The following is a 21,638-nucleotide window of genomic DNA, read 5'->3' as shown; positions in this document are numbered from 1 at the left end:
ACCAGGAGGCGGCACACGAGGAGACATAGGCTGGCTGGAGCTTCGCCAATAACAGTCCAGGGTTTCCGCAGGTTAAGCCCTTGGGTACCAGACCACCTAGACTTAGTTGGGCCTCAAATGGTCTCCCAGAGAGGTAGCGGAGGAGTGTGCCCACCACGAGCAAGGGTGCGTGGCTGATGCTGAAAGGATGGATCAGACCCGAACTGGAAGCTCCGGAGACCTCAGGGAGGTAACAGTTCAGGAAGGTTCGCCAGGCGAGGCAGGCAGAGCCTGCGGGTCTAGTCTGGTGAAGACCGCGGGTTGAATCCAAGCAGGTTGGTCTGGTAGTCACGGTAGGCCAGAAGAGAGTGTCAGAGTGAAGTGCAAGGGTCAAAGCCAGAGTATCCGTCCAGAAGTGGTCAGCCAAAGCAGGGGTCAATACCAAGGTCAGTCCGAGCGTAGTCAAAGCAAGCGAGGGTCAGTTCCGGCAGCAGATGAAAAGAGTGGTCAGGCAGGCAGTGGTCAGTCCCAGGCAGCAGATGAAGAGAATGGTCAGGCAGGCAGTGGTCAGTTCCAGGCAGCAGATGAAGAGGATGGTCAGGCAGGCAGTGGCAGTGGTGTCCAGGCAGCAGATGAAGAGAATGGTCAGGCAGGCAGTGGCACAGTGGTCAGTTCCAGGCAGCAGATGAAAGAGTGGTCAGGCAGGCAGTGGTCAGTTCCAGGCAGCAGATGAAGAGTGGTCAGGCAGGCAGTGGTCAGTTCCAGGCAGCAGATGAAGAGAGTAGTCAGGCAGGCTGAGGTCAGTACCAGAGATCAGTCCGATAAGGTATTACCTGAGTAAGGAAGGACACAGGAAGGACACAGGACACAGGAACATTGGAGACGCTGGTACAAAGAGACACTGGAACAAGGAGACACTGGAACAAGGATCAGATACAAGGAACAGGCAAACTAGTCGACCCGATTGTCAAGGCGAGGTCCTGGGGACAGGGCTTTCATTTGATGTCATCAATCTGCACCCACGTCGGTTTCCCCGCGCTTGGTCATTTAAATCTGAGGACGTCGGCCGCGCGCGCACCTAGGAGCAGGGCCGAGGCGGCCGAAGACACAGAGCCCCGATGGGAGCTCCGCTGTGAGGCCTGCGGCCGTGGAGGAAGCCGGAGAGGGCCGTGGTGAGCGACGGGGATGGAGGGAGCTGGCAGCAGCGGCGAGACCGGTGCTAGTTGAGGGCAGCGCGAGGAGAGCCGGCACCCACGTGGCGGCACCCACGTGGCCGGGATGCGCAACAGGGAATTGCAATAATCCAGGTTTGAGAATATTAGGGACTGCAATACCATTCTGAAATCTGTAGTGCTTAGTAGGGGTTTCAAAGAGTTTGTAGAAACCAGATTTGATTAGTTTGCTAATGTGAGCTTTCATAGTTAAATTTTCATCGATCTGGACTCCTAGATCTCTTACTTGAGTTGCTGGGATTAATTGGTGATTTCCAAGATCAATACCTGATAAAATAGATTTTGTTGGATTTCAGCTCAACCAAATTATTTTGGGGGGTTTTCGGGTTGAATGAGAATTTCAGTTGTGCTACATTTTCTTTTATTGTGTTTATATATTCAGAGATGAGTGATGCTGCTTTCTCAAATGAATTAGATAGGGGGATATAGAATTGCAGGTCATCCGCATATAGAAAGAAGGTCTGTTAGAGGTTTGCAGAAAAGCAGCACGCAAATATTAGCACTGAACCTGTGCAACACCTGTCGTGCGCTGGAATGTGTCGGATATGCGACTGTCTAGTTTTACCTGGAAAGATCTATCTGCAAGGAATGAGGTTAACCAACTTAGTACTGTTCCATCGACTTCCATGCTTCTCAGCCGGTGGCACAGCAGACTATGGTCAACTGTGCCAAAGGCTGCAGTTAAATGGATCAGCACTAGGCAGTTTGATTCATTAGAGTTACTTCCCTTAACAAAATCATGGAGGTAACCTGTCCCCATAAGAAACTTACTGGGCAGACTGGATGGGCCATTTGGCCTTTTTCTTCCATCATTACTATTACTATGTTAATCAGGGATTTAGATAAAACAAGGCAGTGACCCAGCCCTGATCATTAGATTAACTACTGTGCCCTTGCTGGTCATTGTCAAATTAACATAAAATACACCAAATAAATGTAAAGGACTTTAGCTTAAGCATCCCTACTCCCTTAGCAACCTTAATTAAGTATGAATGCAACAGTATTAAGATGCAGACAGCAATCCAGCAGCCGGCTCTCAGTGAAAGGGTCCGACCTCTGGAGGCTAGAGTGGCAGACCTGGAGGAGCTGAGGCAGACAGAGAGATGTACAGAGGAGACCTTCAGGGGCATGGTAGCAAGTTTCACCTTCAGTCTGGCAGTCTCTGTGCTGCCTTGAAGGAGCAATCTCACCTGCCAGGAGACCATCACCTTGGTGTGATAGGAAGTGATCCTGTAGCTAAGACCTGCTCTCCAGGTGATGCTGCACTGCATCCTCTTGTACCAAAGCTGGTGGGGGAAGATTAGGTGGTGATTTGATCACTAGGAATGTAGATAGCTGAGCGGCTGGTAGGCATGCGGATTGCTTGGAAACTTCCCTGCCTGGTGTGAAGGTGATGGATCTCATATGGTACCTAGATAGGGTTGTAGACCGTGCTGGGGAGGAGCCAGCTGTTGTGGTATATGTGGGAACCAACAACAGGAAGGTGTGGGAGGGAGGTTTTGAATGTCGAATTTAGGCTATTAGGTAGATGTTGAGCCTGTGGACCCTTGGACTGGGGTGATATGACTCAGCCTGCAGGGAGGGGCCCTGCAGGTTCTCACTGCCAGTAGGCGGACCCTGGTGTGGCAGAGACCAGAGTGAGGCTTCGCCTTTACCAGCTCCCCGTTCTCCATTCAGCCTTTGGGTGCTGGGGCTGACAGGAGTTAGGTGAGAGTCTCTGGGAGCAGGTAAAGTAGCGGAGTCAGGGCCAGGCTAGAGTCAAAGCAGGCAGCTGACAAGTCGGAGTCCAGGCAGGAGGAGAAGGCAGGAGGTTCTCAGGTGAGATGAGGTGGCCAAGCAGAGGTCAGTGTCAGGTATCCGTCTGAGGCACTAGGAGAGCGGGAAGCAGAGCAGGAATGGATCAAACAGGGCTGAGGAGGCAGGAATAAGCTGGGCGAACGAGGCAGGATCAGGTGGAGCAGAAAAGGCAGAATCAGGCTGGCAACATGCATTACAGAGTAGCTGGACCTGTTGCTGAGGCATTGGAAGGGCATCAGGGCCAACCTTATAAAGGGAGAGGGGCTGATGCCATGTAAGAGCACGTGGGGCTTTTCCCACCACAGGCCCGTTAAGAATCTGAGTGTTGGTACACGTGTGCCGCGCCAGCGTCATGGGGGTAAGTAGCGTGACTCATGGAGTTTCCCCACAAGCCACGAAATGCAACAGTAGAAAGTTTAAATCCAGAACCTCCAGGGTAGCAGTCTGAGAGATGCTCCCTGATCCATGCACAGGATCCCAGAGGCAGGCAGAGCTCCAATGCATGGATTAGAGGATGGTCAGGGAAGAGGGTTTTAGTTTTGTTAGGAACTGGGCAACATTTTGGGGAAGAGGGAGCTTATTCTGAAAGGATGGGCTCCTCCTTAGCCAGGGTGGAATCAGGATGTTGGCACTAACATTTAAAAAGAAGATAGAGCAGCGTATAAACTAGACTATGGGGTAAAGCTTATAGTCGCTCAGCGGTGCATGGTTTAGAGGGAGGTATCTTCAAGGAATACTAAGAAAACTGGGGAGTTAGAGCATCCTGATAGAGAGGTTCCAATAAAGGCAATAGCCAGTGCCTTTAAGTAAGGAGCAGATTAAAAGATTCAAAATTATCCCTGTCAGCTGCTAAGAAAATTGTATATACAAGGAAAAACACACCATGAAATGTCTGTATACAAGTGCCATAAATCTAAAAAGTAAGATGCGAGAATTAGAATATATAGCACGGAATGAAGAAGTAGGCATCTCTGAGATATGGTAGAAGGAGGATAACCATTTGGACAGTGTGATACCAGGGTACAAATTATATCGCAATGAAAGGGTGGATCCCCTTGGTGGGGTGGGGGGTATACTATATGTTAGAGATGACATAATCAAACAGGATAAAGATCCTGCAGGAGACTAAATGCACTGTGGAATCTTTATGGGTAGAAATTCCATTTGGGATGGGGAAGAGTATAGCGGTGGGGGTATACTGCCATCCACCTGGCCAAATAGGCAGATGAATGATGAAATGCTAACAGAAATTAGGGAAGCTAACAAATTTGGCAACAGAGTAATAATGGGAGATTTCAACTGGGTAAATGTCACATGCTAGGAATGTGATGTATGTAGATTACATAAATAACTGTTTCATGGAGCAGCTGGACCAGGAACCAATGAGAGGGAGAGCTATTTTAGACCTAATTCTTAGTAGAACGCAGAATTTGACGTGAGAGTTTAATGGTAGTGGGGTCGCTTGGCAACAGTAATCATAACATGATCAAATTTGACTTAATAACTGGAGGACGACATTAAGGAAAACTACTACTCTAGCATTTAACTTTCAAAAGGCACCCTAGCTTGATAGTACCCTGGTAGAGAATGCATCAAGCTAGGGTGAGAGAACATTGTAGAAATATCATCTTTGTGTGACTTTTCTCACTCTAAATCAAGTCAAATCTTCACTGATGTGTACTGTGCTGTTCATACGTCTCACCGTGCATGTAAACCTGGTCCCAAAACCCTAGATCACCACCAAAACCTCACCTTGAGTTACTAGCTGGCCCTCCTAGTGGTATAAATAGTTGATATACTATGGGTGTTACTCTCTCTCCCTCTCCCCATGTAAATTGGTTATTTACTTTTTTAAAGAATTTTTGCCAATTGGCACTCTCTTAATTATTTGGCTTATATCTAGTGGTCACAAGAACATATAAGTTAATGATCTTTACTCTGAGTCATGACCTTTTGAAGTGGTAAATAACTTTAATGCAGATGACTGCAGAGTTTAGCCAAGAAGAAATATTTATGAAATAGTTTTTCCTAGATTGGAACTCCCATCTGTAGTTTCCATGGTTCTCTAACATTCTCTGCTAACCTCCAGTCCCACCTCACCTCACTCCCAGTGATTTACTATTGATGAAATCTCAGCACTATGAACCTGCATTTTGATTCCTGAGAACTTACTTCCTCATTTCAGGGTCGGAGTCTGATTTTTTTTTTTTCACTGATGTTCGACCTTTCGCTCAAATGGACTCATAGTTTTGCAAGTTTATTTATATATTCCCTTTGTGCAAGAATAGGCAATGGTTTTGTCAACCTGAGCCAAAGTCTGGACTCTTCAGAAAGTGTCAGACCTTAGTCAAAGAATTCACAAACTCTGGTCCTTATCTCAAAGTGAGGAGCCCAGTAGTGTTTTATGAGGGTCTCTGTGTCAGTTTTTACGTGTTGATGCTCTTAAGGATGCCTTAATGCCTGTTCTCACTTTTACGCCTGGACCCATCACAATAGCTGGTGAAGGTTGATGCCTCCAATACTACTGTCGGAGCTATTTTATCTCAGAAACACCCAAGGATGGAGTCAGGATGTAGTTAAGAATTATTTATTTATTTATTTATGTATTCATTTATTTTAAATCTTTTCTATACCGTCGTTTGGAGGCTACCGTCACAACGGGCCGATCCTTGGGGTACTCCTGTTTGAAGGTTTATTTTTTTTTGATATAGCGTCTTTAATTTGTACCTGAAAATATCTGTCATTGATAATTAATATGGATGAAATGATCACTGTACCTAGGGCATAGCTGGGGCTGCACCTAGCTTTGGACTCAGTCACCACTCTTCCCATGCTCTGCCTTTGAACTTCGAGCTTGTTGGATCCATGACTTCCTATCTATCTATATGGCTGGACGCTGATGGAATTTGGTTGTGACCTTTCGAGCACGGAGCCCCAGCACTATTAACAATGCAAAGAGGTGCGTTCCAGAGCAGGACGCACACTGCAAAAGAGAAATAATTAGAAACTGAGAATATGATGGCTCAAAAAGCTTGTTGGACCATGTGGTCTGCCCATTCCCCTTCCAGTGTAGACCTGCAGCATCCCCATCCCCGCTAGGACTGCTAGCAACAGGCGCAGTTAACCCAGGCCTCAAAGAAAAGGGAGCCCAGAACTATAAAACAAGATTAACAATCAGACCGCTTTGATTACTGCAGTGTTAGAAAAGGGTCTGTCACAAATCCCATCCCTGGCCTGAATAGGGCCTCTGAGCTAGTTGATATATATAGAGAGAGAGCAGTGGATTACATTCAGGTACTGTGGGTAGTTCCCTGTCCTCATCCCTGAGGCAGACTATAAACCTAAGGCAATGGAGGCCAGTGAAGTGTCTTGCCCAAGGACTGTGAGTGGGCTCCTATCTTCTTCAATTCTGAAAATATGTTCACTGCATTTGTACTGAATGTTACTGTGTTTGTTAAATTCTGCTGTACACCTGCTTGTGCTGCTCAGCACTTCAATTACATTTTTTGGGGCCTAAATATGTATTTCCCTCTCCCAGAGGGCTCAGTTCTAAGAGGATGGAGGGTGAAGGTGATTTGCACAAGGTCATAAGGAGCCCTAGTGGGATTTGAACCCTAGCTTCCTGGTTCGTGGTTTGCTGCTCTAACCACCAAGCTACTCCTCCATGCCAAGGAGGAAAATAAAAAAAGGCCATTTCTCTAAATTTGGAAGCATTCATTTGTTTCTGGAAGTGAAAGGAATAATGACAATTGTTGCTCGATTTTTATATTATCTCAGACAAGTCAGGGGTAGGCTGTGTTTATAACCTGTTTGCACAAATCATCACAAACACGGGAGGTTTAAACAACAGGAAGAGGGAAGCACGGGAAGTATCGAGCCTCGGCTGTCTCCCCCTACCCTCGCCAGCTCTCTCCTTGTATTAGCTACGATTTATAAATGGAAATAAGCATTGAAGAGTAGGCGTCAACCAAGTCCTAAGATATTTTAGTTATAATCTGGCAGGGATTTGTGTTGGCTCAGCTGTTGCCTGCAATTATATATTATATAATATATAGCTGAATTGAACATAAGTCCTACAAGGTAAGGAGCAGCGGGCTCCAGAGTTGTGAATGTACAGCGCTGCGTACATGAATGCTGCTGACACCTCCTATCAACTTCATTAGCATCAGAACAAGGCTAGATTTATTTTTTAAGTCTGAGAAGCCCTCTCTCTCCCACTTTCCCCCATCCGGTTTATGTGAACATTTATTTTTTTTTTTTTCTGAGAAAAACACCTCTCTCTCTCTCTCTCTCTCTCCCCTCTCCTCCCCGGCCCCTGAAGTCTTTTGTGACAAGGGGGGCCCGTGTAACCTGTGTCCTTTCACCCCCCCCCCCCCCGCCCGAGCCGCACTAGCAGACAGCCACACTCGGAGAATTGTTTGTTAATAGTCCAATTAGATAATTACCATCTTTCACTGCCTCGGCTCTAGGTTTCCCATAAAGGAGTGAATGAGGAGAGCCGCGTGAAGAGGGCTCCTGCCCCTGGCAAGGTGACGAGGAGACCGGAGAAGGCTTCTCCGCGCAAGGCCATTGCCTTCAATTGAATCATTGTCCCCCTAATCAATGGCCTTATTGGATTACTGCCTGTTGCTGTTCTCAGGGACATTGTTGCAGCCACAATGAAATAGGCGAGGGAAAAAAACTTTTCTCTCTCTTTTTTTTTTTTTTTTTTCCCTTTTTTCTTCTAGCAGATCCTGCCAGCCGTGAGCTGTGAATTGCACGCCTCGGTCTCTCTCTCTCTCTCTTCCTCAGCCGCCTCTAAGCTGAAGGTTGGGCTTCACGGGGTCTGGAGCCTCGGCGTGCGATGAGGAGGAGCGGAAGAACAGTCCGAGCCCGGATCCGGGACTTCGGGAAGAGGCAGGCGCCTGACACGGCCGTGGCGAAGGGGCTGCGGTAAAAAAGATAAAAAAAAAAAAAAAGAAACAACAACAAAAAAAAAAGATAATCCAAACTCCCTAGCTCGTCCAGAGGCTCCTGCTGGCTCTCCGGCCCTGCCTTTCAAGGATGCCTGGGTGAAGGAGCAGTTTAGGCAGAGCTGAGAATAATCCGGACACCTGAGGTCAAAGGCCAGTCGGAGGGAGGCGGGCAGAAGAAGAAGAAGAGATATTAATAATCATTGCTGATGCTGTTAACAAATTAGGATGAAACTTAGCATAAAAATTACAGGGGAAAAAAAAAGTTTGGGGCTTTTTTTTTTTGTGCATTTTTTGTTTGGGGGTTTTTTGTTTTTTTTTTTCCTCTGGAACTCTTCCTCTTTTGATTGTGCGTTTCCCGCGAGCCAAACCAATCATTTCAGCTTTATTCAGTGGGCTAAACTCCGCTTGATTGGGGACAAGCACAGAAACCATCCATTTGCCATCTGATATATTATCCCAAACAATTTAGTGTATTCATGAGGGTAAACCAAACGCGGAGGCTGCAAAATTACGCGTAATCAATCGAGGCGGCGAGTGCGCGTCCCTGCGCGCGTGTGTGTGTGTGTGTGCAAGCACCGCGGGTCTGGCTAATAAGGCGCGCATTAAAGCAGCTTTCCAGTGGCACCGTCAGGGAGCCCCACTGGCACTCTCCTGCGGGCCAGAGGAGCAGACGAAGGGACTTCCAGATCGGCTGCTGGGGGGGGAGTGCCATAGCCCCCTAAAACAGAGCCAAACCCCCCCCCCGAAATAGATAGCGAATTCCCCCCTCCCCGGACATCTGCCCCTTCTCCGTCCAGGGCTATCCGTCCCTTGCGCTCTTATGTTTGAGAGAGCCGACAAAATGGAGGTGCGATGCGACTCGGACGCGGAGGCTGCCCGGCTCCCGAGGAGCCTGCACCCGGACAGGAAGGAGAGGAGCGAAGCCGCGGGCGCGGACTCCGCCGAGGACTGTGCCAAGAGGGACTCCTTCTCCTCCGACCCGGACTACTGCCGGAGGATCCTGGTCAGAGGTAGGAGATCCCCCCCCCCCCCCCCAAAGTTGGGGAGCTCTGGGCATTTTCACTTGTTTTCGGGGGTGTCCGGCGATTCGGCTTTTACAGGGGAGGGGGACCCCGAATTTCCGTCCCAAAACTGCACCCCGAGGCTTTTGGCGGAGGGACCCCACTCGGGCTGGCTCCGGTGCCTCGGGTCGCGCGGGCATAAAAAGTTGGCTTCTTGCATCTGTTTGCAGTTGTGCCCGGCGTCGTCGTGCGGTTTATTGATACAACCGGGGGGGACTTTCCCCATAACGCTGGGGCTGCGGCGGGACATTTTCGTACACTTTGCAGACTCCCACGAGAGCTGAATAGCGGGGGGAAACGGCGGAGGACGGTGCCCGGTCCGAAAGTGAACCCCACCGAAACGACCTTTCGCTTTTCTTATTTCGGATCGGTGCATTTTTCTTTCAGGTTTAAGTTGGTGACGGTTCGTTATTTTAAAGACTGAAAGTAGGGATTTAGCTGTGCATTTAAAGCAAGGCTCCGGGGATAAATGTAAAAAATTCCCAGGGAAATGAAGACCAGAATGAAAGATTGGATGTGCCGCTTACATTAATCCGAATTATTACAAACAAAATAATAAAAAAAACCATAGGAAATAAATGTAAAAAGGCCCGAAAGAATGGTTAAACCTCATTTAATTGTATTATTTGAATTTTTTTCAATAGAGAAATGCACTTTGGAGAAAACCGAGCATGTGAATGGTTTAAATGGTTTACTGCCTTCTTCTAAATTCTTATGAAAATGAAGTCCATAATTCTGATTAAAGATGTAAATAGAAATTATAAAATTAGAGCGAAGCCGGCCTGGTAAACAGTCCGTGATCCTTCGACCTGAGAGAGCTCGGCTCGGAATAACAAGATTTACCGGGATTCACAAAGCGCAGCCCAAAAGGGGAGAAATAATACGGACTGCTTTAGATATCCCTGATGCTAAACGTGTAGCTATATTTCGAGAGTTCATATAACATTTCCTGCTGAGGATAACAAATATAGGGCTAGAGCAATCGAGACAGCCCCGCGGTCTTTGTTCTTGCGGAGATACCAGATTTACGTTTGCAAATCATTCTACAAAAATATGGCAGATCTTTAGTCAGGATTAAGTCTAATAAGGTGTAGCAAGTCCCAGAAATGTTTGAGCGACCGGTGGCAATCCGAAAGAAATGATAGGAGTCAGGCGGAAGGCTGCTAGGGGGGGGAAAAACAACAACAACAACAACATGGAGTTCCAGGGTTCCAGGTGCAAATTCACTCACAACGAATTGTTTGTAAACAAATTGTGTGTGGGGGACTTCGAGAGAGGATGGGGGGGGGGGGGGAGAAGCTCGGCGTGCATTTAATCTTTGTATATTAAATGGGCCCGGGAGGTTGCTAGAAGCCGGACCGGGGGGAGAGGTTGGAAGCCCGCCCGGCCCGGCCCTGCCTTTCAATCCCTTCTCGTTTTTACCAGATGCCAAAGGCTCCATCCGCGAGATTATTCTGCCCAAGGGACTGGACCTGGACCGGCCCAAGAGGACCCGGACCTCCTTCACGGCCGAGCAGCTGTACAGGCTGGAGATGGAGTTCCAGCGGTGCCAGTACGTGGTGGGGAGAGAGAGGACGGAGCTGGCCCGGCAGCTCAATCTCTCCGAAACGCAGGTAAATGGGGCTTTGCACTCAAAGCAGGAACAGATCTCTTTAAGAAAAAAGAAAAAAAAAAAGGGAACATAGCTAATGAGAAAAGTGAAGCGGGATCTTTCTTGGTCGTAAGGTTTTGCTTCCATAATTGCAAGAAATATGAATCAACCGAAGTCGTGCAGTCACAAACGGAGACACCGAGGGCCACACGGGCGCCTCCAGGCCCCGCATTACCCCTGGGATCGGGAACCAATTACTAAACCGAGGGGGAAGCCCGGCAGAGATACTGGCAAAGCCGCCCGTAAAGAAGGCGCGGAATCAGCCGGTCCCACGCATCCAGCGAGAGAGCCCAAAGCTAGAGAGGAAGCTGCGGAAAATCCGTGCCCAGGAAAGCAACAGCAGGCCCGGGGGCCAGATGCGCCCTGCAGGCCCAGGGGCGGAAAAGCAAGGCACCCGCAGAAAGAAAGAGAGAATAGCGCTGGGTGCCGCAAAATGCCATGCACGAAAGGCAGACATTGCACCGCGAGCCCGGGAGAGCGCGCGGCGCCGCGCGCTCTCCCGGGCTCCCCCGACCCCACAGGCAGCCAGGAAGTGGAAGCCAGCAACGGGCCAAGGCTTTGTGAAGGTGGCCGCAGTCTCTCTCCCCAGGACCTGCAGGGCCCTCCCTCCCGAAGAAGTGGCCAGGACCACCGGGAAGAGCCTCCCGCGGGCAAGGAACAATCGTTCCCCCCCGCTCCCTACCTGCCCTTCCTAATTCTGGTCTCTTGGTACTGAAAAGTCAAACGTGGAACCGTTTTAATGCCGCAGGTAGAAAGGAAAAGGGGGTGCTTTTAATTTAACTTCCTCACCTCAATCAATAACACAGTCTAGAATAGAAGCCGGAATTTGGAAATGGAAAATAAAGGGTAGAAGGCCTTGGGATTACTTCCTCATATTTTTCCCCCAGTGCCTGGAGTTCGGGTTAGCTTTGCATGAATTCGGGGCATTAAGTTGTAGCTGCGCGGCTGCTGAGCGACGCGCGCAGTATTTGTCAGGCTCGATTAATTTATCCTTTTTTATTTTTCTATCCGGTCTTGGGGTACAATTGGGGGATAATGATGTCCCATTTTGTAAGCAGCAACAGCAGCAAAAAAAAAACCCCAAAACTTTGCGGGTGTCCTGACCTGGTGCCCGGGGAGGAGTGGGGGCTCCTGCTGTCCGTGTTTCTGTCGCGGGTGGGGGATAAACTCCGCCAAAATTCTATGGGGCGAGGGCTCCGGTGGCCCCCGGGCTTTACAGCGAATTCCCCTTTCCTGCTGATTGCGTCTGAAGCGGCTCCCGGGAGTGCTCCGTGCACCCCCCCTCCCCCGCCCCCGAGAGCCGGGCTGCGCCCCGAACCGGGCTGCGGTTTCCCGTCTCATTCACGTTTTTGCAAGGGGAAACGGAGGGTGCGGGGGGCCAGGGGCGAGGGCTCCGCGCGGGGCCATCCTCTCCTCCTCCACTTAAGATGATTCGGTGACTGCAGGGGCTGGAGAAGGAAGGAAAACCCCGAGACGGCGGCACCTTGAAATGGAACTAGGTCCAAAAAGAGAAATCCCAAATTGTAGCAAAACCAAAAAAAAAACCCAACCCGAAATAAGAGCGCATGCGCTCCCCTGCGCGTCTGACCAGGACCCTCCTGAAATATTTCCCTTCCTGAGGAGGAACTTCCCAGGCGCGCTGCGCTGGAAATTGGACGGGGACGCCGCCGGTTAAGGGAAGGGAGGCGCCGATTTCAGGGCTTTTTTTTTTCCTGCGCTTGATTGGCGGGGCTTGGGGCTCACCCTTCCTCTTCTCTCCTTTGCAGGTCAAGGTCTGGTTCCAGAACCGCAGGACGAAGCAGAAGAAGGACCAGGGCAAGGACTCGGAGCTGCGCTCCGTGGTGTCCGAGACGGCGGCCACCTGCAGCGTCCTCCGCCTCCTGGAGCAGGGGCGCCTGCTCTCCCCCCCGGGCCTGCCCGGCCTGCTGCCCTCCTGCGCCACCAGCGCCCTGGCCTCGGCCCTGAGGGGGCCCTCCGGCAGCCCGGCCGCCGGCCCCACCTCCGCAGGACTGCGCGCCGCCAGCCCGGGCCACGGCCTCTTCGGCCTGCCGGTGCCCTCGCTGCTGGGCACGGTGGCCAGCCGCCTCTCCTCCGCCCCCCTGGGCATGGCCGGCTCCCTGGCAGGGAACCTGGAAGAACTGTCCGCCCGCTACCTGAGCTCCTCGGCCTTCGAGCCCTACTGCCGGAGCGGCAGCAAGGAAGGCCTGGAGAAGAAGGCCCGGGACTGACTCTTAGGATCCTCTTACTATTTATATCTCCAGGAGTCCATCCAGATGTGTGGGGGGGGGGGGGGGGTGTAATATATCGCACTGTCACCCAGGTCGGGCTTATATTTATGGAACTCGATGGCGGTAGCTTGCAAGGCCCCTGCAGACCCTTCTTCTGGAACGGGCTCTAGATGAAGGAGGGCAGGTCGGGTGAGTTCCTTCTCCTCGGGGAGTGACCGAAATCTTTTCCTGACTCTTGGGGGAGGGGCATTGGAGAGAGAAATGGGACGCTGGCCCCTTAGATCCAGGCGGGGCGGGGGAAGGTCGGTTCTGGGCCCGGAGCTCTCGGCTCCCAAGTTTACAAATTGAAGGCAGTTTGGGGTTTCATATTTAGCAAGGCAGACATCGGATTTTCACACTTTAAAAAAAATATTTTCCCAATTTCAGTTTGGGTTTGTTTTTTTTTAATGAAGGGTTTCTAGGTTCCTGCGCTTGTCCCTTTAACCCAAACCTCATTTTTTTTTCTCCAGAGCACATTTTCTATTTAATATTGCAAAGGGCAAGGCACTTTCTGCTGCTGGTTTGTGCTTATTTTATTACCTTGCTGTGAGCATTTATTTTACATTTTAAACCTCATGCCTTCTTTTGTCTTGAATTTTTTTTTCGGACAGAGGCACTGGCCGTCTGCTCCCCTGCCCACCACTGGCCCCCCAGCTCCGGCCCGGGCCTGGCATTGTCCACTGATAACCCCCCCCCCCCATCCGCAACCCCCTCGGAAAACCCGGGACTGGCATCCTAGTGCCAATGTAGGGCCCCAGATCAGGGCATCTCAGCACTGTCCAGGAGGGACCCCGAAGAGGTCGGGGGTCCCCGGACAGCTGGGTTTGCAGATCCCCCTTCATGCACATTCGTGGCGGTTCTCCCGGAAGCCGGCCCGGTTCGGGACGCAACCAGGACCCTCACCCGCAGCCTGCCTCGATAGTCATACAAACAAGCGATGAAACATATCCGGGGGCGAGGTGAGTTAGAACGGAAAGTGTGATAGGTTTTAATAGGCAAAGGGCAGCGCGAAGGGAGGGTTTCAGCATGGCGCGAAACTGTGCGCACCCGCTTTAAACAGGGCAGGAACCGGACTCGGGAAAGCCAAAAGTAGGGGGGGGGGGGGCGTCTCTGTCTCTCAGGGTCGCACCTCTGCAGTGTGAAACTCGGGGCCAAGATGAAATGAACCTCATGTAAGAGTCCGACCGGGAGGGGGGGAGAAGAAAAACGCTGGCACCGATTGTGACGGAAAACTGACTTGTTTCGTTTTGCATTAAACGAGGAACTATAACGAACGAGTTGGGTTTCTCTCAATAGCCCCCACCCCCTCCCCATAAAGTACCTATAATTTAATAAAAACCGAGGTAAACAGAAGAGGCGCTTCAAGTCTTCCTTTTGCCAGCATTGTACATGCAGCGTTATTTGTGTCGTTTCGTGTTTGTCTGTGGGGGTCTGACGGCAGGGGGGGGGGGGGTTTTGCACGCGTCCCAACTTTAGAGTTTGCCCGATCGCTCGTCGTTCAACTCCCAGTCCCCAGCAAGGAAACAAAGGGAAGGCATTTTCCAGCCGGGCCGGGCCGGTTTCAGACCGGAAACAGATGCCTCTTCTAAACCCTACGCGCACAACGACAGAGACGAAATCGTTTTCTTCTGGTTGCGTTTCAGGGCAGCGGAGCCGCCTCCTTCCCGGAGTGAATTCGGGCCATCGAGAATTCCTCCCCCCGGGAAGGGAGCCTGTGCAGTGTCAGCTAACTTTCCAAAAGAGACCCAGAAAGCCTTCTTCCGTCCCGAAACAAGTTCGTTTCGCTCCGAATCGCACGGAGGGAGCGGAACGGCCAGAAACGCCCCTGCGCTCTCGTTTTCTTATAAAATTTGGCTTATTTGAATTTTTAGTGCTCAGGTGCTGAGAGAAACAAAGACCTCTACAGTATAGACAGGTCCTTTTCTTTCTGTCTTAAACATATTTTAATCACAAACAACACCCACAAACACACAAGGGTATTCCAGTAACCTTGCTTGTGTCCAACAAATCAAACATAATGGTTGAAGTGGTCTATATTCATACGTGAATCAATAAAGCCATCACGTTTGTAGGCCCCTTACTCATAGAGTCAGTGATACCCAGCAGACTCTAAAGTGGTGTAGGGTCACATTACTTTATTAAATTTACTTTTATATATTTTTTTGTATATTTTTTTATATATATTTTTCTCAAATTGATAAAAATCAATATCCAAAAGTGCTGACGAACTCCAGACTCTAGCGTCAATTTTGACAACTAACACAACTTTAGAACATGGTGTGTTAGTTGTCAAAATTGAGGCTAGAGTCTGGAGTTCGACAGCACTTTTGGATATTGATTTTATCAATTTGAGAAAAATATATATATAAAAAATATACAAAAAAATATATAAAAGTAAATTTAATAAAATAATGTGACCCTACACCACTTTAGAGTCTGCTGGGTATCACTGACTCTATGAGTAAGGGGCCTACAAAACGTGATGGCTTTATTGATTCACGTATGAATATAGACCACTTCAACCATTATTTTTGATTTGTTAAACATATTTTAAACATCAAATCGACTTATTTTCAACTGCTGTGCAGACTTTCGGAAGCAGAGACCTCCTGGATGCAGCCTGAGTGGTAGAAAAGCATAAGACAGTTCCCAGGCCTGCAAACGTTTCGGTGGACGCGTATTTACGGAACTAATCCTCCTGTTACTTACTTACGCGTTAAAAAGCAGTTTGGCGCGGAACTCTTTTTTTTTTTTTTATGGCTTGGGTTGTTTTAACTTCAGCTTTGATAGACACCAAGCACTTACAGTGTGTTGGAGCTGTCAACTCGATATTTTCGGACACCTCCTGCAATGTAGTACAAGTGTCAAAGGTCGCTCAAGACTAAAATGTCAGGACTAACATTTGGATTACATCTGCAGGAAGTGTGGTGCAGCGATTAAGAATTTTTAAACAGGCTCTGCCAGTTGTGGGAATGTGAGAAATCACTTCATCTCCTTGCCCTATGTCTCAGTTCCAATCCCGGCTCTGCCACGGATTTCCCGAGGATCTGGGAAGTGGCTTGGTCTCCCTGCCCTATGTTTCAGTTCCAATCCCGGCTCTACCACGGATTTCCCGAGGATCTGGGAAGTGGCTTGGTCTCCCTGCCCTATGTTTCAGTTCCAATCCCGGCTCTGCCACGGATTTCCCGAGGATCTGGGAAGTGGCTTGGTCTCCCTGCCCTATGTTTCAGTTCCAATCCCGACTCTGCCACGGATTTCCCGAGGATCTGGGAAGTCGATTGGTCTCCCTGCCCTATGTTCTAGTTCCAATCCCGGCTCTGCCACGGATTTCCCGAGGATCTGGGAAGTGGCTTGGTCTCCCTGCCCTATGTTTCAGTTCCAATCCCGGCTCTGCCACGGATTTCCCGAGGATCTGGGAAGTCGTTTGGTCTCCCTGCCCTATGTTTCAGTTCCAATCCCGGCTCTGCCACGGATTTCCCGAGGATCTGGGAAGTCGATTGGTCTCCCTGCCCTATGTTCTAGTTCCAATCCCGGCTCTGCCACGGATTTCCGAGGATCTGGGAAGTGGCTTGGTCTCCCTGCCCTATGTTTCAGTTCCAATCCCGGCTCTGCCACGGATTTCCCGAGGATCTGGGAAGTCGCTTGGTCTCCCTGCCCTATGTCTCAGTTCCAATCCCGGCTCTGCCACGGATTTCCTGAGGATCTGGGAAGTGGCTTGATTTCCCTGCGCTGTACCCCAGTTCCAATTCCGGTTCCCTCCCGAACTCTCCGTGTAACTTTAGCGCAAATCTCTTTCTCCCCGTTTAGTTTGCACAACTGTAACTGGAGTAAGAGAGAGGGGACCATTTATAGGATGTTGATCCGAATCAGAGAGGGGATGGTTTTAATGATTTCATACCTGCTCCGAGTGTAATTTTAGCTCCAGATTTTCGATCACAAATTGTTCTGGGTGTGCAACCGAAAGATTTTCGTTTGCTTCTGGTTTTTATTTTGTATTATGTCTTTTCATTTTTTCGCCCACCCATTTTTTTAATGCAGGTAAAATCCCATTTAGTGAGCACTAAATTCATTTTAGCATGTATAAATGTTTTTTTAATGCACATTTAATTGCCTGTGTGCTATCACCTATGCACTTCGTTTTGTGCGCACAACATTAAATGAAATACATGCAGAACCTTCTAAATTTTCCGAAACAAGAATCTGTCAAGACAAAAATCATAGACCAAATCCGCCGTGATCAGACCAGCCATCTCCTTATTACTGAAATTGTAAACTGCAAAGCACTTGGGCATTCTGTTTGTAGAAAAAGCTGCAGAAATCCTAACTATTCTTGTCTTTATTCTCCAACTACTATTTCATTTAACAATGCAACAACAACAACAACAAAACAAACAACAGATATAGGAAAAGAATGGGACTTTCTATTAAAAAAAAGTCTTTGGAAAATAAGATGCTGGAAAGAAACTCATCAGATGGCTAAGGAATGTCAGGAAGTGATAGAAAGCAGAATCACAGGTGACCCTGGGAAATGTGGAAGTCATCCCTGGAGCACCAGGGAAATCCTGAAATCCACCGAGGACATGGGGAGCAGGATTGCAGGCTGCACGTGCAGGTCCTGGATCCCCCCCACCTTCCCTTCCAGACGAGGGCTCTTCCATCGCCCACCTGTGGCTACTAGTGTGTCCTTAAGAAATTGACAGCAATTCCTTTAAAACTCCATACAGTTTGGGGGAAAAAAAAGGAAAGACTCGAATAGGAATCTGGTTATGAGAGGCAGGCACCAGAAGTGCCAGCACAGGGCTGTGCATGTAACCCGATGCAAGCAGGCAGCAGGAGTCCTGGAAGGAAGACCTGTTTAATGGAGTCTTTAATGCAAGATTTAAATGTTGGGAGGGGTCACCTAAGTGTTTCTCCTCCGTGCCTTCCCGTCAGGGAGCAGGGTGCAGGTCACTGTCTGAGCCCCGTGGTGCTCTCGTCCTTAGAGGGGATTTGTTGTGACCCAGTAAGGTGCACGCTCCCCCCGGACCCAGGGCGGACTGGCAGCAGCTTCGGTTTGAGCAGGGAGGGCGTGAGTGGAGGCAGCTTCTGAGACCCCCAAATGAATTCGGGGGGGAATAGGCCTGGAGGAGAGGATTTCAATGCTTAAATGGCAGCTGCAGGGGAAAAGGACGGGTCCTTTCTGTCCTTGTTCTCGTTTTTGCTTTGCTTTTATTTAATTTTAATAGAGGAAACAAACGAAAATAAACATCAACTGAAATTTAAAAAAAAAAAAAAAAAAAAAAAGAAATACACTTTATTTTCCATGCACGTCCCCATAACCCAGTCCAGAGGTCCGAACAGGGCCCTTTCCCTCCTGCTTCTCTGTCCCAGTGGCTCCTGAGGAGTCCCGATAGGTCCGTTTTGAACCCTCCTCGATGCTCACCCAATGAGTATTGCCTTGGTGTACACGTGGGGGGCTTGTGCGTGTTTTCCCCACGCATATCTTCACGGGGTGTGTACCTGGCATGCCAGTGTGGCAGGTGCTGTGTCGTACACGTTTGTCATTTGTATGCAGCACTGCTCAAACTTTCGATACTCTGCTGCTGCTGCTTGTGTGTCTGTGTATTTGTGTTTCGTGTTTAGGGCATGGTTTTTGCTGCTGCTGCTTGTGTGTCTGTGTATTTGTGTTCTGTGTTTAGAGCATGGTTTGCTGCTGTTGCTTGTGTGTCTGTGTATTTGTGTTTCTGTGTTTAGGGCATGGTTTGCTGCTGCTGCACAAAATGGAGAGTCCTGTGCTGTCTGTGTGTGATGTGTGTGTACTGCCTGAAGTGGCTACAACCTGTTTTGTCTCTTGTTTCCTTGTCTTTCATTTCAGCTTTGTGGATTTCATCTTTCCTTTTTTTCAGTGTATGTGCAACTGTTTCCGCGTTGTATTGTCTTTTATTCCCACTTGCCCTGCATTTTTCGTTAAGTGTGACTACGGATTATACAGCTGCCCATGTCAAGAACAGAACTGGAGCAGAATTGACGGCCCCTTCGGATGTGAAACTGACATGTTTTCTTCTTCACCAGCTCTCTTTGGCTTTATGATTGAAGTCTGCAGAGCATAATTTGCCCTTATTCACTTTCAGCTGCACCATCACATGCTGGTTATATTTTATAAATTACTGTATGGTCTCATGTCATATAGGTACAATGGTTTGTGAAGTGGTGTGCATGCTGCAGAGAAATTGAGGGTGGACTAGTGAAAGACAGAGTGAGTGATGTGTATGATGAAGTGAATGAAAAGAACTTTGTTGAATGTATAAGTTTGCATAGGATTAACGTTTAGAAAGTGCATAGCTGTGCTAGTAGGTGTGATTGTGTATGGAAAAGTGGTACCTGATGTATGCTTTACTACACACATGATTCAGGAATTCATTTGGAGCATGATTTTATTTATTTACATTTATTACCCCATCATTCAAAAAAAAAAATTCTCAAATGAGGAAAACAAATATACAATAATCAGAATCATGCAATCAGTAATAAATGACAGGATAAGAAAAACAAAACCACAGGTGGATGTGAATAGGCAGCTTGCTAGGATTGAGGTTGGGGATTACTACCCTCAATCAATAGCCTTGATGCTTTTGACGCAACTGCTGATTTGATTTGATGGCAGGGGAAGGGGAACTGGATAAGACAACAACCAGCATGGGCCCTGACGTTGATGATCTGGGCTACTGGCACGCAGACATAAGGGAAAAAGCACAGGGTGGCTTCTGTGGTCAAGTCCCAAAGCAAAGAACATCAAGCAATCATTGCTGCTGAATTATCAAGAAGGCTTCTCACCCAGTAATAATGATGCTAGCAGTAATGTATGGGTTTGACGGCTTCTGGGTTTTGATTGATTGTAAATATTATTACCCTTATCATACGGTTTGGAGTTAACTGCACGGAGCGGCAGTCAGTTATTATCCTTGAGAGAAACGTGGGGGTAACTTGCACGGGCATACAATAAGAAGTTTGCTGGGCAGACTGGATAGGTCATGTGGTCCTTTTCTGCCGTCATTTCTATAAGAATATAAGAACATGTCATACTGGGTCAGACCAAGGGTCCATCAAGCCCAGCATCCTGTTCCAACAGTGGCCAATCCAAGTCACAAGTACCTAAACATTAAATAGATCCCAAGCTACTAATCCTTATTGATTGATAGCAGTTTATGGACTTTTGCTCTAGGAACTTATCCAAACCTTTTTTAAACCCAGCTATATTAACTGCTGTAACCACATCCTTTGGCAATAAATTCCAGAGCTTAATTATGTGTTGAGTGAAAAATAATTTGATTTGTTTAAATGAGTATTATCTGAAAGAGTAAATAACCAATTCGCATTTACCTGTTCAAATCCTTTCATGATTTTGTAGACCTCTATAATATCTCCCCTCAGCCGTCTCTTCTCCAAGCTGAACAGCCCTAACCTCTTTAGCCTTTCCTCATAGGGGAGCTGTTCCATCCCCTTATCATTTTGGTTGCCCTTCTCTGTACCTTCTCCATTGCAATTATATCTTTTTTGAGATGCGCGACCAGAATTGTACACAGTATTCAAGGTGTGGTCTCACCATGGAGCGATACAGAGGCATTATGACATTTTCCGTTTTATTCACCATTCCCTTTCTAATAATTCCCAACATTCTGTTTGCTTTATTGACTGCTGCAGCACACTGAGCCGACAATTTCAATGTGTTATCCACTATGACACCTAGATCTCTTTCCTGGGTGGTAGCTCCTAATATGGAACCTAACATTGTGTAACTACAGCATGGGTTATTTTTCCCTATATGCATCACCTTGCACTTGTACACATTAAATTTCATCTGCCATTTGGATGCCCAATTTTCCAGTCTCACAAGGTCCTCCTGCAATTTATCACAGTCTGCTTGTGATTTAACCACTCTGAAGAATTTTGTGTCAATGTGATCACCTCACTCGTTGTACTCCTTTCCAGATCATTTTAAATATATTAAAGGCAGGGGTCCCAGTGCAGATCCCTGTGTACAGAGGTGGGTACAGGTAGTGTGTGTATGCGAAAGAGGATGTTGGGATGGTTTGGTTGCACTCAGTATTTGGGGAAGTGCTTTTAAAAGTGCTGTGGAGAAAGCGGGTGCTGAGGGCTTCCAAAGTGACTTTTGCAGCCGGGGGGATTTTCTTTCTTCACCTGGCTTGTAATGCACGCGATGGCCCGGCTTCCTCGCCTGCCTGTGCCAGTTTTGTCCATGAAAGGGAAAGAAAAGGAAGGTAAGAGCAATAGCTCCCTAACGCTGGCGGGAAGCCCGCGTTAATGTCTCCAAGCCCCGCACACCCAGCAGCTCCTCAGCACATCCTTGCACGTTTGCTAGGGGCCAGTTTGAGAAACGCGCATATTTGTCCTCCAGTGAACCCCCCTTGCTTGCTCATCCCCTTGGCTCTTCGGGGGGGGGGGGGGCGGTCTGCAGCCCCGGGGGCCTTCTGTCCGACGTCCTGGGGACCGGAGCTCCCCTGCCTCCTTCCTGGCAGGAAGACCTCGGTGACGGCTCATCACTTCATGTTTCCCGGTCAGGTGAAACTGCAGGGAGAAGCTGGCACAGCAGCCTCAGGAGGGGGACGTGCGGGGGTGGGGGGAGGAGGCAGGCAAACCTTGCCCTAGGCGTCCTGCAGCATTTTAGGAGGTCCTGGGGGTGATCGGGGCTTGCCGGG

At 48.7% G+C, this 21,638-nt stretch overlaps 1 protein-coding gene across 1 annotated transcript; it reads left to right on the top strand.

Moving 5' to 3' along the window:
- The first annotated feature begins 8,500 nt into the window (after positions 1–8,500).
- On the top strand, positions 8,501–14,346 carry VAX1 (ventral anterior homeobox 1). The gene is made up of 3 exons (XM_029610486.1): positions 8,501–8,973; positions 10,450–10,637; positions 12,442–14,346. The coding sequence occupies exons 1-3, from the start codon at positions 8,784–8,786 to the stop codon at positions 12,901–12,903; spliced, it is 840 nt and encodes a 279-aa protein (XP_029466346.1). The 5' UTR covers positions 8,501–8,783; the 3' UTR covers positions 12,904–14,346.
- Positions 14,347–21,638: the final 7,292 nt, after the last annotated feature.

The sequence above is a fragment of the Rhinatrema bivittatum genome, chromosome 7 (assembly GCF_901001135.1).
Source record: "Rhinatrema bivittatum chromosome 7, aRhiBiv1.1, whole genome shotgun sequence".
In the NCBI taxonomy this organism is placed as follows: Eukaryota; Metazoa; Chordata; class Amphibia; order Gymnophiona; family Rhinatrematidae; genus Rhinatrema; species Rhinatrema bivittatum.
This window is presented reverse-complemented; position numbering and strand designations above follow the sequence as displayed.

Excerpts from the sequence above, each read along its gene's own strand:
- VAX1 (XM_029610486.1), top strand. The coding sequence starts at position 8,784 with ATGTTTGAGAGAGCCGACAAAATGGAGGTGCGATGCGACTCGGACGCG. Across the intron at positions 8,974-10,449 it reads CCGGAGGATCCTGGTCAGAG|ATGCCAAAGGCTCCATCCGC; the intron begins GTAGGAGATCCC and ends CGTTTTTACCAG. Across the intron at positions 10,638-12,441 it reads TCAATCTCTCCGAAACGCAG|GTCAAGGTCTGGTTCCAGAA; the intron begins GTAAATGGGGCT and ends TCTCCTTTGCAG.